This window comes from Gorilla gorilla, chromosome 5 (assembly GCF_029281585.2).
Source record: "Gorilla gorilla gorilla isolate KB3781 chromosome 5, NHGRI_mGorGor1-v2.1_pri, whole genome shotgun sequence".
NCBI classification, from domain to species: domain Eukaryota; kingdom Metazoa; phylum Chordata; class Mammalia; order Primates; family Hominidae; genus Gorilla; species Gorilla gorilla.
Window position 1 is genome coordinate 97,390,618 of NC_073229.2, and position 17,131 is coordinate 97,407,748.

The 17,131-nt window shown below is 44.8% G+C and overlaps 1 protein-coding gene across 2 annotated transcripts in view; it reads right to left on the reverse strand.

The window, feature by feature from the left end:
* The window catches only part of KHDC1 (KH domain containing 1), a 73,474-nt gene extending 58,765 nt beyond the window's left edge, over positions 1-14,709 (reverse strand). The window contains exons 1-2 of one of the 2 annotated variants that reach the window (XM_031012195.3): positions 10,414-10,520; positions 9,660-9,836 (exon numbers count right to left, since the gene is read on the reverse strand). In XM_031012195.3, coding sequence (XP_030868055.2) covers positions 9,660-9,822 — 163 coding nt within the window. In that variant the 5' untranslated portion in view covers positions 9,823-9,836; positions 10,414-10,520. Of the gene's footprint in view, positions 1-9,659 lie in introns of both variants that reach the window. The other variant, XM_063707705.1, reaches the window with a different exon arrangement.
* Positions 14,710-17,131: the final 2,422 nt, after the last annotated feature.

Genomic DNA, 17,131 nt, shown 5'->3' on the forward strand with positions numbered 1-17,131 from the left:
TTGGCACATACAATGTGCTCCATAAATATTTGTTGAATGAAAGACTAGACACAACTTAGGATTCACTCCCCCATGTGGCATCCATAAGCCCTGTATGCAGGTAAAATGTCAGTGGGTTGACTAAATATTGGAAGTGGAAAAAACTTCACCTCTTTGGTTTGCAGTTGTCTAGGACATTTAGGCCAATGGAAAACCCAGTATTCCTTAGAATTAAGCCAGTGCCGCCAGACTTGCCAGTTTACCATGCTTGTCTGACTGGTCCTCAGCATGGGTCATACATGTCCAATGAATTCAAACAAAATCTTGAGAAGACACAAACCTTGCCCTTCGGCTGGGCGCGGTGGCTCACACCTGTAATCCCAGCACTTTGGGAGGCCGAGGCAGGCGGATCACGAGGTCAGGAGATCGAGACCATCCTGGCTAACATGGTGAAACCCCGTCTCTACTAAAAATACAAAAAATTAGCCGGGCGTGGTGGCGGGCGCCTGTAGTCCCAGCTACTCAGGAGGCTGAGGCAGGAGAATGGCGTGAACCCGGGAGGCGGAGCTTGCAGTGAGTGAGCCGAGATCGCACCCCTGCACTCCAGCCTGGGCGACAGAGCGAGACTCCGTCTCATTTAAAAAAAAAAAAAAAAAAAAAAAAAAAAAAAAAACTTGCCCTTCATTCCCCATTTCTATCATAATCTACACAGAGTTTTGAACAGGCATTTTAAAATCAACAATATATTATTTACAATTTTGTTAGTTAGTATGCATAACTCTAACTCACTGTTAAAAATCACCTGTCTTTATATCCATTAAATGACACTTGCATATGCTCCAATTTTTCACTAATGATTTCGAGAGCATTCTGGGACACAGGTGTCTGGACCTTTCATAAGTAAACAGAATTCCTAGCGACGCAATTGTGTATGCAGTATGGAAATACCTTATAATATACTGTCCTGGATATTGTAAAGGTGAACCAACATTCTGTTAAATTTAGAGCAAGTTGCAGAAAACTATATGATACTTAATTCTGTGCTATATATATAATGGTTTCTTAGGGTTTTTTAAATTTTTTTTTCTTAGAGACAGTGTCTCACTCTCTTGCCCAGTCTGGAGTACAGTGGCACAATCACAGCTCACTGCAGCCTCGACCTCCTAGGCTCAAGTGATACTCCCACCTCACCTCCCAAGTAGCTGGGACTACAGGCATGTACCACCATGTCCAGCTAACTTTTTTTTTTTTTATAAGAGAGAGGGATCTCACTACGTTGCCCAGGTTAGTCTTGAACTCCTGGGCTCAAGCAGTCCTGCCTCAGCCTCCCAAAGTGCTGGCACTACAGGCATGAGCCACTGCACCCTGCCTGCTGCTATATATAATGTACATTTTAAGAACTCTATATAGATTCATTTATGTATATGTTTAGAAAAAAATTCTGGAATGGGCCGGGTGCAGTGGCTCACACTTGTAATTCCAGCACTTTGGGAGGCCGAGGCAGGCAGATCATGAGGTCAGGAGTTCGAGACCAGCCTGACCAACTGGTGAAACCCCGTCTCTACTAAAAAAATACAAAAATTAACTGGACATGGTGGCACACACCTATAATCCCAGCTACTTGGGAGGCTGGGGCAGGAGGATCACTTGAAGCCAGGAGGTGGAGGTTGTGGTGAGCCGAGATCGTGCCATTGCACTCCAGCCTGGGCAACAGAGTGAGACTCTGTCTCAAAAAAATAAATAAAGAAAAGAAAAGAAAAGAAATTCTGAAATGAATCAAAATACAGTCATGCATCATTTAACAGGGATTCATTCTGAAAAATGCACTGTTAGGAGATTTCATAGTTGTGCAAACATTATAGAGTGTACTTACACAAACCTATATTGTATAGCCTACTATACACCCAAGCTATATGGTAAAAGCTTATTACCCCTAGGCTACAAACCTGTATGGCATATTATACAACTGAATCCTGTAGGCAACTGTAATACAATGGGTAGTACTGTACCTTTTATAGGACTGGCAGTGCAATAGGTTTGTTTACACAAGCATCATGCCAAACACTTCATGTGTTGTGCTGTCACCATTCTGATGGTTACGACGCCACTGTTATAGGAATTTTTCAGTTCTATTATAGTCTGATGGGACCACTATTGTATTTGAGGCCCATCATTGACTGAAATGTCATTATGTGATATAGATATATGAGATACTATTCAGCCTAAAAAGATGGAAATCTGGCCGGGCGCGGTGGCTCATGCCTGTAATCCCAGCACTTTGGGAGGCCGAGGTGTGCTGATCATATGAGGTCAGGAGTTTGAGACCAGCCTGGGTCTCTACTAAAAATACAAAAATTAGCTGGGTGTGATGGTGCACGCCTGTAATCCCAGCTACTCTGGAGGCTAAAGCACAAGAATTGCTTGAACCCAAGAGGCAGAGGTTGCAGTGAGTCGACATTGTGCCACTGCACTCCAGCCTGGGCAACAGAGTGAGACTCTGCCCCAAAAATAAAAATAAAAATAAAAAGATGGAAATCCTGTCATTTTCAGTGACATGGATAAACTTGGAGGATATTATGTTAAGTGAAATAAACCAGGCACAGAAAGAAAAATATCTCATGCTTTCACCTATGTGTGGAATGTACAGAAGTTGAACTCATAGAGAATAAAATGGTGGTTACAAGAGATTTGGGGGTGGGGGGTTTCAGGAGCCGTTGGTGAAGAAACAACAGCTATTCCATGAAGGTTTCCCATTGATAAGTGCAGAAGGAATGAGAGAGAGAGAGAGAAAATCACCACTGGACCACAGTAATCATTGCCTCAGGCAAAATTGACCCCTGATGCTAAAACTCATGGGTGATGGTTTAAGCAGAAACAAGATATTTGCATAGTCTGAAGTATCTCCTCCACAATATTTAGTAATACAAATGGAAGAACCACAAGTTTTCAGTAAAGAACACAAGCGATTTCCTAGCCAAGTGATCAAAATTAACATCACCTGTCCTGAAATACGATGCACTGAGAAGGGCACATGATCACATCATTTTGTAGCATCCTTCTCAATAATGTATAGCTTCAGTCTAATCCTGAGAAAACATCAGACAAACCCAAACTAGATGCATTCTAGAAAATAACTGATATTCTTCAGAAGTGCCAAGGTCATGAAAGACAGGATAGACTAAGAAACTGTGAAAGATGAGACAAGACCAAGGACATAGGACAACTAAACATGATGTGGGATTCTGAATTGTATCCTAGAACAGAAAAACTAAAATCATGAAAAAAATGGTGAAATGCAAATAATTTCTTAGTTTTGAAAATTATTTTGTGGGCTGGGCATGGTGGCTTACACCTGTAATCCTAAAACTTTGGGAGGCCAAGGTGGGTGGATCACCTGAGGTCAAGAGCTCGAAACCAGCCTGGCCAACATGGGGAAACCCCTTCTCTACTAAAAATACAAAACTTAGCCAGGCGTGTTGGCAGGCATCTGTAATCCCAGCTGCTCGGGAGGCTGACGCATGACAATCGCTTGAACCCAGGAGGCGGAGGTTGCAGTGAGCCAAGATCACGCCACTGCACACCAGCCTAGGTGACAGAGCAAGACTCCATCTCAAAAAAAAAGAAAAAAAATTGTTCTACGGTTAGGTAAGATGCTAACATAAGTAGAAGCTGTGTAGTGGGTGTATTGAAACACTGTGATTTTTGAAATTCTTTTGAAAGTCTAAAATCTCAAAATTAAAAATGAAAAAAGTAAAGGTACAATGTATAAAATATCCTGCCACACATTAAAATACATACATATACATACATATAAAATATGCATATATTACATAAAATTTATTTGGGTAGAGCTGGAAGACTGAGAGCCATGAATGGGAGAGGCTTTTCATGTTTTATTTTTATAAATATATGTAATAGAGGCGGGGTCTCACTATGTTGCCCAGGCTGGTCTTGAACTCCTGGGCTCCAGCGATCTCTCCCACCTTGGTCTCCCAAAGTACTAGGATGACAGGCGTGAGCCACTGCACCAGCCACTTTTGTTCACATACCCTTTTATATCTTCTGAATTTGCTACAATGACATATATTACATATTTTAAAACAAAAATTAAGTAAAATCAAAGAAAAGGTTGGCAACATAATGAGTGGATTGCTAGACTTAGCCTAATAATTGGCTCAGGTTTCACAGAACTGGACTGTGAAACAAGGTCCAGTTTCCTTTCTGAATCTATCAGTCACCAACATAGCTGGTCTAGGATACGTTTTCTTTGGAGGTCTTTGAAAACTACTAAAACCCAAAGTATCAAGATATATCCTGGTAATATTTTTGCAATTCTGGGAACATATATAACAAATTGCATCCCATTCCAGTATTAAAATAAGTATAGAAGCCAGATGCAGTGTTTCACACTTGTAATCCAAGCACTTTGGGAGGCTGAGGTGGGCAGATCACCTGAGGTTAGGGGTTCAAGACCAGCCTGGCCAATATGGTGAAACCTCATCTATACTAAAAATACAAAAATTAACTGGGCATGGTGGCAGACTCCTGTAATCTCAGCTTCTCAGGAGGCTGAGGCACGAAAATTGCTTGAACCTGGGAAGCAGAGGTTGCAGTGAGCCAAGATTGCGCTACTGCACTCCAGCCTGCCTAAGTGACAGAGCAAGACTCCATCTCAAAAATATATATATAATATAAAAAATATAGAGGGAGATAATAAAGAAACAAATTTGAAGTCATGGAATTCGCCTTTCTTAAACTGGTTCCAATGAAACTGTTATCTATTTTGTATTCACTACAATCATAAGGAGACAACATAGCATAAGAGCCAAGATTCAAATCTCAACTTTTCCACTTACTGGTTGAGTGACTTTAGATAAGTTTTTTAGTTTCTCTGTGTCTGAAATTCAAGGCAGTAATCAGAGAACCAATCTCATGGGCTTCTTTGAATATTGAAGAAGAGCACACATCCAAAACAGAAAGGACCTGGCACTTGAGCAAGCCCTCAAAGGTTAACAAATAAATTTTTAAGATATTCTAGCTACTTTTAAAAGTTTTTAGCATTTAAGAGAATATAATATATTGGATTTTGATTTAATTATTATTATTTCTTGAGACATAGTCTCACTCTGTCACCCAGGCTGGAGTGCAGTGGCACGATCTTGGCTCACTGCAACCTCCACCTCCTGGGTTCAAGTGAGTCTCCTGCCTCAGGTTCCCAAGTAGCTGGGATTACAGGAGCCCGCCACCACACCCTGCTAATTTTTGTATTTTTAGTAGAGATGGGGTTCACCATGTTGGCCAGGATGGTCTTGAACTCCTGACCTCAAGTGATCTGCCCACCTTGGCCTCCCAAAGTGCTGGAATTACAGGCGTGAACCACCACGCCCAGCCAATTTAATTTTTTATTTTATTTTTTATTTATTTATTTTTGTGTGTGTGTGAGACGGAGTCTCAGTCTTGTTGCCCAGGTTGGAGTGCAATAGCACGATCTTGGCTCACTGCAACCTCTGCCTCCCAGGTTCAAGCAATTCTCCTGCCTCAGCCTCCTGAGTAGCTGGGATTACAGACGCCCACGACCACGCCCGGCTAATTTTTTTGTATTTTTAATGAAGACGGGGTTTCACCATGTTGGCCAGGCTGGTCTCGAACTCCTCCTGACCTCAGGTGATCCACCCACCTCAGGCTCCCAAAGTGCTGGGATTACAAGCACGAGCCACCACACCCGGCCAATTTAATTAAAATTTACATGTTTCATTCAATATATCCTATTATTATTATTATTATTATTATTATTTTGAGATGGAGTCTCACTCTGTTGCCCAGGCTGGAGTGCTATGGCATGGTCTTGGCTCATTGCAACCTCTGCTTCCTGGGTTCAAGCGACTCTCCTGCCTCAGCCTCCCGAGTAGCTGGGATTACAGGTACCTGCCACCACGCCCAGCTGATTTTTTGTATTTTTAGTAGAGATGGAGTTTCACCATGTTGGCCAAGCTGGTCTGAAACTCCTGACCTTGTGATCCACCTGCCTCGGCCTCCCAAAGTGCTGGGATTACAGGTGTGAGCCACCACGCCTGGCCTCTGATTATTTTTAAATTGAGCAAATTATATTTTTAAGTCTGTAAGTTTTGGGTTATTAGTTATGAAAGCAGGTACATATGCACTTAGTGTTTTTATTGCGGAAATGTTAATTAGTAGTCATAAATTAAGTAATCAGGGATTAAACAAAACGAGTATTCTTTATCTTCAACCAGAATGAATCTTTCCATACAGCTCCCTGAATCCTCACCCTTCCTGCCTCATGCTCCTACTTATACTCCTCCTTTTACCAGAAGCTGCTCCCCTCCACCAGAGCTCTAAATCACAACCCCTCTGCTTTCACTGGGGCTTGGAGGCTGCTACCTCTAGACTCTCCCTCCCACTGCATCAACCCTGCCCTCCCTAACCCGACACCCCGAGTAATTAAGCTCCCTCTTCCCCCAGCCTCTCCGTTCCCAGCTATTTCCCCATCTCAACAAAAATTATCCAGGTTTTTCCCATCCAGGAGCATCAGTTCTGCTTACTAAAAACGTCCACTAAACATATTCCACATGCATCCCCATTTAAATTTTTCAACTCACTCCAACCTGGTTTCTAAGAATCTCCCTCTTGCAACTGAACTGTTTGTGCTAAAGCTAGCAGTGAGCCCTGTGGTTCACAAACCAAGGAGCTATTTCATGCCCTCATTGACTGGACTGCTGGACAGAATTCCCCAGAATAGATAATACCCTCCTTCTAGCTTGGGGTGGGGGTTGGTGCCCCGGGGCAGTGGGGGTGGGAGTTGAAGACTATTTAGAAAATTTTCACTTAGCTGGGTGTGGTGGCTCATGCCTGTAATCCCAACACTTTGGGAGGCCGAGGCAGGCAGATCACGAGGTCAAGAGATTGAGACCATCCTGGCAAACATGGTGAAACCCCGTCTCTACCAAAAATACAAAAAAATTAGCCAGGTGTGGTGGCGCACACCTGTAGTCCCAGCTACTCAGGAGACTGAGGCAGGAGAATCGCTTGAACCCAGGAGGCAGAGATTGCAGTGAGTTGAGATTGCGCCACTGCACTCCAGCCTGGGTGACAGACCAGAAACAAAGAAAGAAAAGAAAACTTTCACTTAAACCCCCAAACACTGTGAGAAGACACAACTACCTTTTGAAAATGTTTTTCCTTTTACCCTGGAAAGAACACTGATCAACACTAAACTAATGTAAATTATTTATTATATAACCATTAGAGCAGCCGGTCAAGGTGGCTCATGCCTGTAATCCCAGCACCCAGGAGGCTGAGGCGGGTGGATCACGAGGTTAGGAGTTCAAGACCAGCCTGGACAAGATGGTGAAACCCCGTCTCTATTAAAAATACAAAAATTAGCCAGGCGTGATGCCGGGCGCCTGTAATCCCAGCTACTCGGGAGGCTGGCAGAGAATTGCTTGAACCCGGGAGGCGGAGGTTGTAATGAGCCGAGATCAGGCCACTGCACTCCAGCCTGGAGACAGAGCGAGACTCCGTCTCACAATAAATAAATAAATAAATTAATTAATTAATTAATTAAAATCATTAGAGCATTATTTAAAAGCTGGAGTTTGCAATTACTTAAACCATTACAGATTTAAGAACAATTGCCCACATACACATCCATTTCCCTGTCCTCATCTTTCATGGCACAAACAGAACTGGGGTCTTGGCCTCTTGATCCCCAGGCCAGCAGGCTTTCCGCAAGCAACACCGTCCCTGCCTGAGATTCCCTCAGGCCCCAGCCTTAAACGGAGTGCCCAGAGGCCCATGAAGAACCGTGCAACCGCCTGGCTCGTGCTCTGGCTAAAAAGAGAGCAGCTGATCATATGCATGCCTTGTGGAGATGACCCTAGAGCTCTGATTTTTCAGCAGCATGCATCCACATCACCTGGAGGTCTTAAAACACGGGTCTCTGTGCCTCATCCCCAGAGTTTCTGATTCTGTGGATGTGGGGTAGGCGACAGAGTTTGTTGTTGTTGTTTGTTTGTTTGTTTTTGAGACAGAGTCTCGCTCTGTCGCCCAGGCTGGAGTGCAGTAATGGTGCAATCCCTGCTTACTGCAACCTCTGCCTCCCGGGCTCAAGCGATTCTCCTGCCTCAGCCTCCCGAGTAGCTGGGATTACAGGCACCGCACCACCAGGCCCAGCTAATTTTTTTTTTTTTTTTTTTTTTGAGACGGAGTCTGGCTCAGTTGCCCGGGCTGGAGTGCAGTGACGCGATCACGGCTCACTGCAAGTTCCGCCTCCTGGGTTCACACTATTCTCCTGCCTCAGCCTCCCGAGTAGCTGGGACTACAGGTGGCTGCCACCACGCCCGGCTAATTTTTTGTATTTTTAGTAGAGACAGGGTTTCACCGTGTTAGCCAGGATGGTCTTGATCCCCTGACCTCATGATCCGCCCTCCTCGGCCTCCCGAAGTGCTGGGATTACAGGCGTGAACCACCACGCCCTGCTGCAATTTTTGTATTTTTAGTAGAGATGGGGTTTCACTATGTCGACCAGGCTGGTCTTGAGCTCCTGACCTCGGGTGATCCACCTGCCTCAGCCTCCCAAAGTGTTGGGATTACAGGCGTGAACCACCGCGTCCAGCTTTTTTTTTTTTTTCTTTTTGGACAGGGTCTCACTCCGATTGCCCAGGCTGGAGTGCAGTGTCACGATTTTGGCTCACTGCAGCCTTGACCTCCCCAGGCTCAGGTGATCCTCCCAAGTAGCTGGAACTTCAGGTGGGTGCCACATAGCCCAGCTAATTTTTCATATTTTTTTGTAGAGACGGGTTTCTTTCACCATGTTGCCCAGGCTGTGACTTCTGGGATCAAGCGATCCTCCCACCTCGGCCTCCCAAAGTACTGGGATTGCAGGCGTCAGCCACCGCACCCGGTAGAGTTTTTTGCTGTTGTTTTTTGTTGGTTTGTTTTTTGTTTTTTTGTTTTTTCTTGAGACGGAGTCTCGCTCTGTTGCCCAGCCTGGAGAGCAGTGGCACGATCTCGGCTCACTCCAACCTCCTTCTCCCAGGATCAAGCGATTCTCCTGCCTCCGCCTCCCTAGTAGCTGGGATTACTGGCACGCGCGCCAGGCTAATTTTTGTATTTTTAGTAGAGATGGGTTTCACCATGTTGGCCAGGCGGGTCTGAAACTCCTGACCTCAAGTGATCGGCCTTGGCCTCCCAAAGTGCAGGGATTACAGGCGTGAGCCAACGCGCCTGGCAGTTTGCATTTTTAAGGAGTTCTCAGGTGATGCTGATTCTGCTGATCGCGGGACTCCGCTTTGAAATCAGCTCTCCTAGGGTATCTAAGTGACGGGGCAGACCCGCAAAAGAGATTTAGTGGAAGATGGCCCCCTAGAGGAGCTGCCCTGGGATTCCTGGGACTTCTAAACCTACAGTGCACAAATGTCCTAGATTTTCCACCTTTGGTTGCTTCTAGCCACAATCTTCCTTCCCAACCACATCTTGCCCTTTCTACTCACAAACCAGGAGGCACACCCAGGGTTTTTTTTAACATGGTGGTTTGCAGAACTGTCCTAGGCCTTCAGACTAAGGAGCTGGAGTGATCCTGAAAGATCCCGGAAGCGAAACTCGCCTTTCCGGGCACCTGGGTGAAGGAAGCTTTTCCTACCAGGGCCCCTAAAGCCACTCACCTCGATTTCTGCGGGTCCGAAGGTGGAAAGACACTGTCCGGATCAGAAGCATCGCAAGGGTCTGGAGAAAGGGCCATCCATAAATGAAGATGAGGACTCCGCATTCTGAGACTGTTTCAATCACAAATAAGACTCGGAACAGCCTCTGGAAGGCCGACAGCATTTCGCGTTTCCGGCCTGGGAAAGGAAGGGTGCGCTAAGGCACGAGTAGTACAGCTCCTCCCGGCACCGCAGAGCCCGCCGGCGGGAAGAGACCAGACACCGACGGAGAAGCGAAGTTCAGGACGCGAAGGAAAGGGCCACTTCGGGTCGGGGTCAACCCAGACTGGACCAATGCACAGTCTAGGTGGATTAACGCGCCACCGCGAGAGGTGGGCACGGGACCACATGCGGCTGGCAAGACGTCCCAGGGCTCAAGCTCCAGGCTCGGTCACCAAACAACGGTGATAACATCCACAACGCCACGTAAACCATCTTTGGGCCCTGATCGTTCTCCAATAACCGACTGAACTGAGGGCGTGACCAAACGACAAGAACCGGAGGAGAGGACCCGGAGAACGGAGCAGCATCCCGCCGCCCGCCTCCAGGAAAGCCCGAGGCACTGTAGCAGGAGGGTCTGGGCTCCGCGCCTTAATTACACCGCCCTGGACCCGCCTCTTCCGCCGCTCGCTCCCCTGACCGGCACCCGAAGGCACTGTCCCGCCCACGGACTCGCTCACACTCCGTGCCTTCGATCCTTTAGACGACTTTTTACCGTTCAGGGATGCTCTCCGTTACCGCCTCTGCCATTTGGTTGCCCTCCCTGCGGTCCAAGGGCCTGGAACACTCCTCAGGGCTGCCAGGCCAGCGTTTTCCAGGGGCTCCAGCCTACAGCGCCGCCACCTGGGGCTGGAGCCAGAAACGCAGGGGCCGGGGGCTCACTGGCTGCCAAGTAGAGGGCGTCGAAAATGGGGCTGGGTGTATAAGAATTCTTGTGATTTTTGCACACTGATTTTGTATCCTGAGACTTTGCTGAAGTTGCTTATCAGCTTAAGGAGATTTCGGGCTGAGACGATGAGGTTTTCTAAATATACAATCATGTCATCTGCAAACGGACAATTTGACTTCCTCTTTTCCTAATTGAATACTCTTTATTTCTTTCTCCTGCCTGATTGCCCTGGCCAGAACTTCCAACACTATGTTGAATAGCAGTGGTGAGAGAGGACATCCCTGTCTTGTGCCAGTTTTCTAAGGGAATGCTTCCAGTTTTTGCCTATTCAATACGATATTGGCTGTGGGTTTGTCATAAATAGCTCTTATTATTTTTAGATACGTCCCATCAATACCTAATTTATTGAGTGTTTTTAGCATGAAGCGCTGTTGAATTTTGTCAAAGGCCTTTTCTGCATCTATTGAGATAATCATGTGGTTTTTTTCCTTTGGTTCTGTTTATATGATGGATTACGTTTATTGATTTGCATATGTTGAACCGGCCTTGCATCCCAGGGATGAAGCCCACTTGATCATGGTGGATAAGCTTTTTGATGTGCTGCTGGATTCGGTTTGCCAGTATTTTATTGAGGATTTTTGCATCGATGTTCATCAGGGATATTGGTCTAAAATTCTCTTTTTTTGTTGTGTCTCTGCCAGGCTTTGGTATCAGGATGATGCTGGCCTCATAAAATGAGTTAGGGAGGATTCCCTCTTTTTCTATTGATTGGAATAGTTTCAGAAGGACTAGTACCAGCTCCTCCTTGTACCTCTGGTAGAATTCGGCTGTGAATCCTTCTGGTCCTGGACTTTTTTGGTTGGTAGGCTATTAATTATTGGCTCAATTTCAGAGCCTGTTATTGGTCTATTCAGGGATTCAGTTTTTTCCTGGTTTAGTCTTGGGAGGATGTATGTGTCCAGGAATTTATCCATTTCTTCTCGATTTTCTAGTTTATTTGCATAGAGGTGTTTATAACATTCTCTGATAGTAGTTTGTATGTCTGTGGGATCAGTGGTGATATCCCCTTTATCATTTTTTATTGCGTCTATTTGATTCTTCTCTTTTCTTCTTTATTAGTCTTGCTAGCTGTCTATCAATTTTGTTGATCTTTTCAAAAAACCAGCTCCCGGATTCATTGATTTTTTGAAGGGTTTTTGTGTCTCTATGTCCTTCAGTTCTGCTCTGATCTTAGTTATTTATTGCCTTCTGCTAGCTTTTGAATGTGTTTGCTCTTGCTTCTCTAGTTCTTTTAATTGTGATATTAGGGTGTCAATTTTAGATCTTTCCTGCTTTCTTTTATGGGTATTTAGTGCTATAAATTTCCCTCTACACACTGCTTTAAATGTGCCCCAGAGATTCTGGTATGTTGTGTCTTTGTTCTCATTGGTTTCAAAGAACATCTTTATTTCTGCCTTCATTTCATTATGTACCCAGTAGTCATTCAGGAGCAGGTTGTTCAGTTTCCATGTCGTTGAGTGGTTTTGAGTGAGTTTCTTCATCCTGAGTTCTAGTTTGATTGCACTGTGGTCTGAGAGACAATTTGTTATAATTTCTGTTCTTTTACATTTGCTGAGGAGTGTTTTACTTCCAACTATGTGGTCAATTTTGGAATAAGTGTGGTGTGGTGCTGAGAAGAATGTATATTATGTTGATTTGGGGTGGAGAGTTCTGTAGACGTCTGTTAGGTCGGCTTGGTGCAGAGCTGAGTTCAATTCCTGGATATCTTTTTTAACTTTCTGTCTCATTGATCTGTCTAATGTTGACAGTGGGGTGTTAAAGTCTCCCATTATTATTGTGTGGGAGTCTAAGTCTCTTTGTAGGTCTCTAAGGACTTGCTTTATGAATCTGGGTACTCCTGTATTGGGTGCATATATATTTAGGATAGTTAGCTCTTCTTGTTGAATTGATTCCTTTACCCTTATGTAATGGCCTTCTTTGTCTCTTTTGATCTTTGTTGGTTTAAAGTCTGTTTTATCAGAGACTAGAATTGCAACCCCTGCCTTTTTTTGTTTTCCATTTGCTTGGTAGATCTTCCTCCATCCCTTTATTCTGAGCCTATGTGTGTCTCTGCCCCTGAGATGGGTCTCCTGAATACAGCACACTGATGGGTCTTGACTCTTTATCCTATTTGCCAGTCTGTGTCTTTTAATTGGAGTATGTAGCCCATTTACATTTAAGGTTAATATTATTATGTGTGAATTTGATCCTGTCATTATGATGTTAGCTGGTTATTTTGCTCGTTAGTTGATGCAGTTTCTTCCTAGACAAACAGCCAAATCATGAGTGAACTCCCATTCACAATTGCTTCAAAAAGAATAAAATACCTAGGAATCCAACTTACAAGGGATGCGAAGGACCTCTTCAAGGAGAACTACAAACCACTGCTCAACAAAATAAAAGAGGACACAAACAAATGGAAGAACATTCCATGCTCATGGATAGGAAGAATCAATATCGTGAAAATGGCCATACTGCCCAAGGTAATTTATAGATTCAATGCCATCCCCACTAAGCTACCATTGACTTTCTTCACAGAATTGGAAAAAACTACTTTAAAGTTCATATGGAACCAAAAAAGAGCCCACATTGCCAAGTCAATCCTAAGCCAAAAGAACAAAGCTGGAGGCATCATGCTACCTGACTTCAAACTATACTACAAGGCTACAGTAACCAAAACAGCATGGTACTGGTACCAAAACAGAGATATAGACCAATGGAACAGAATAGAGCCCTTGGAAATAATACCACACATTTACAACCATCTGATCTTTGACAAACCTGACAAAAACAAGAAATGGGGAAGGGATTCCCTATTTAATAAATGGTGCTGGGAAAACTGGCTAGCCATATGTAGAAAGCTGAAACTGGATCCCTTCCTTACACCTTATACAAAAATTAATTCAAGATGGATTAAATACTTAAATCTTAGACCTAAAACCATAAAAACTCTAGAAGAAAACCTAGGCAATACCATTCAGGACATAGGCATGGGCAAGGACTTCATGTTTAAAACACCAAAAGCAATGGCAACAAAAGCCAAAATTGACAAATGGGATCTGATTAAACTAAAGAGCTTCTGCACAGCGAAATAAACTACCATCAGAGTGAACAGGCAGCCTACAGAATGGGAGAACATTTTTGCAATCTACTCATCTGACAAAGGGCTAATATCCAGAATCTACAAATAACTCAAACAAACTTACAAGAAAAAAACAAACAACCCCATCAACAAGTGGGCAAAGGATACGAACAGACACTTCTCAAAAGAAGACATTTATGCAGCCAACAGACACATGGATAAATGCTCATCATCACTGGCCATCAGAGAAATGCAAATCAAAGCCACACTGAGATACCATCTCACACCAGTTAAAATGGTGATCATTAAAAAGTCAGGAAATAACAGGTGCTGGAGAGGATGTGGAGAAGTAGAAACACTTTTACACTGTTGGTGGGACTGTAAACTAGTTCAACCATTGTGGAAGACAGTGTGGCAATTCCTCAAGGATCTAGAACTAGAAATACCACTTGACCCAGCCATCCCATTACTGGGTATATACCCAAAGGATTATAAATCATGCTGCTATAAAGACACATGCACATGTATGTTTATTGTGGCACTATTCACAATAGCAAAGACTTGGAACCAACCCAAATGTCCATCAATGATAGACTGGATTAAGAAAATGTGGCACATAGACACCATGGAATACTATGCAGCCATAAAAAATGATGAGCTCATGTCCTTTGTAGGGACATGGATGAAGCTGGAAACCATCATTCTCAGCAAACTATCGCAAGGACAAAAAAACCAAACACCGCATGTTCTCACTCAGGTGGGAATTGAACAATGAGAACACTTGGACATAGGAAGGGGAACATCACTCACCAGGGCCTGTCTGTGGGGTGGGGGGCTGGGGGAGGGATAGCATTAGGAGATATACCTAATGTAAATGACGAGTTAATGGTTGCAGCACACCAACGTGGCACATGTATACATATGTAACAAACCTGCACGTTGTGCACATGTACCCTAGAACTTAAAGTATAATAAAATAAAAATAAAAATAAATTAAGAAAAGAAAATGGGGCTGGGGTGTGGGCGGCGGAAAAATGGAACCCATGCCTCCTCTGAGGAAGCCAGGATCCATCCTCAAAGCCCGGGAGCTCCCAGGCCGCCTCTCTCTGCCTCCAGCTCCGCGCTCCCCCGCCCTTCTCGGGAACCTGCGAGCAGGTACTGGGCCCGGCGGCGGGACTCAGACTCATGTGGGCGACGCGCCTTCGCGGGCTGTCGGCTTAGCTCGTGACGAGAAAACTGAGGCTCCCGGGACCAGAACAGATGTGTTTGGAGAGGAGGGAACTTGAACTTGGCTCCAATGCTGGATGGCTCTTAAGTCCGCGCCGTCCCTACCATAGCAGATTCACCATTCGAGCGTTCCATTTTACACACACGAATCCGCGTGGGGCAGGAGGAACAGAGCGCAGATACGCGGCGGCAGCGGCTTGGCTGGGCACTGGGAGGCCGGTGGGCTCCTCCCCGGCCACCCTCTCCCTGCCCAGCACACTCAGGCGTCCGCCTCTGCTCTGCGCCTCGGCTGCTCCAGGTGCTGGTGCCAATGTATAGCCTAGGCCTCTCTCGCTTCTCCGACCCCTGGTGTTGGGTATCCCCTGGCGATCGCGGGAACCCTCAGAGCAGTGGAATGGGATCTGTGCGGGACGCAGCGCGAGCCCCAATCCCTGTGGCTTTAAAACTCCCCGGCGCTTAGGTTATTCGAGGCCCACCAGCCTTACCGATTTAGGTAAAGGAGTAAATAAATTGGCACCTGTAAGACAAGAGTCTGAGCTACAGATAGTGGCAGGACACTGCAGCTCCTGACTTACAGCCCTGAATTTGGATGGCTCCTTCACAATTCGCCAGAGCTGCTAGGAGGAGCGGGGACGTGGGAACAGATAGGGAGGTAGTATGTGGAAGAGTAAGTGCCAGGAGGACCTTGGTTAGAGCCCTGACTTGGCCATTTACAAGTTGTGTGATCTTGGACAATTTACTTATGTGAGCCTGGGTGTTCCAACTTGAAAAGGAATATAATTATTTTTTCCTTGCAACAATGGAGGTGGGGAGGTAGTATTTGAGTGCTACTAGGCATAAACTAGTATGGGCATTTTGCATGTTAGGGTTTCACTGGAAATGCCTCCTTTCTGACTGCCCCCTGTACACACACACACACACACACACACACACACACACACACACACACACACAATCTATTCTATTCCCTCAATGGTGAGTAAGGAAGGATAGAGGAAGCCTCTTTCCTCTTAGTGTACCTTCCTGGCCACCTTGCATTTACAATAGCTACTTCTAGGCACTGAACCACATTTTTAAAGACTCTTCTCCTCTCACTGTTGCTTGATGTTACATAGATTAATAGGTATAGGATCCAAGGTTCAGGGCAGTCACAGATTTTTATAGACATATTTTTTTTTCAGTTATTTCAAGGTCAGACACTAACCCTAAGGCAACATAAGGCATACTAATTAGAGCAAGGAATTTACCCCGAGATCCATGCTAGCTTCATGGACTCTATGCTTGTTCGTTAAATATGCATATATAGCTTTCAGCATACTCTCTAAGGCAGTGCTGTTCAATAGACGTTCCTGCAGTGATGGGGATATATATAAAATTGTGTTGTTCAATACGGTAGCCACTAGCCACATGTGGCTGTTGAGCTCCTGAAATGTGGCTGGTGCTATGAGAAATTGAATTTTTAATTTTATTTAATTTTAAGTAAGTTAAATTTAAATTGCCAAATATGACTAGTAACTAATGTATTGGACAGTGTAACTCCAAAGAATTCATTACCTTCCTTATCTCCCCAAAAAGTAAGCACAGATTTAAAACCTAGCAAATTTTGTCATAAACCTTGAATAGACAACCAAAAGCCAAATAAAATATTAAATTGAAACTGGAATCCTTTCAATATTACTCCCTACTGAATGAATTGTGGACCCAGCTTTGCAAAAGAATAACAAGAAGAAAAGCTAAGATGAGGGGAGATGGTGTTCAAAATGATGATTGGGTCTGGGCACAGTGGCTCACACCTGTAATCCCAGCACTTTGGGAAGCAGAGGTGGAGGCGGGCAGATGGTTTGAGCCCAGGAGTTCAAGACCAACCTGGGCAACATGACGAAACCCCGTCTCTACAAAAAAATTTAAAATTTTTTTTTAAAATTAGTTGAGCATGGTGGCACATGATTTTGGTCCCAACTATGGGGGAGGCTGAGACAGGAGGATTGCTTGAGCCAGGGAGCTCAAGGCTTCAATGAGCTGAGATCATGCCACTGAACTCCAGCCTGGGTGACAGAGTGAGGCCCTAGCCCCACCCCCCCCAAAAAAAGAAAAAAAAAAGAGGATTGGGGAGGTACTTGCTAGCTTTTTCTTTTGTTATGCATGTTACAAAGGTCCACAAAATGGCTTACAATTACAAAGGTCTCTTTTTCTTTT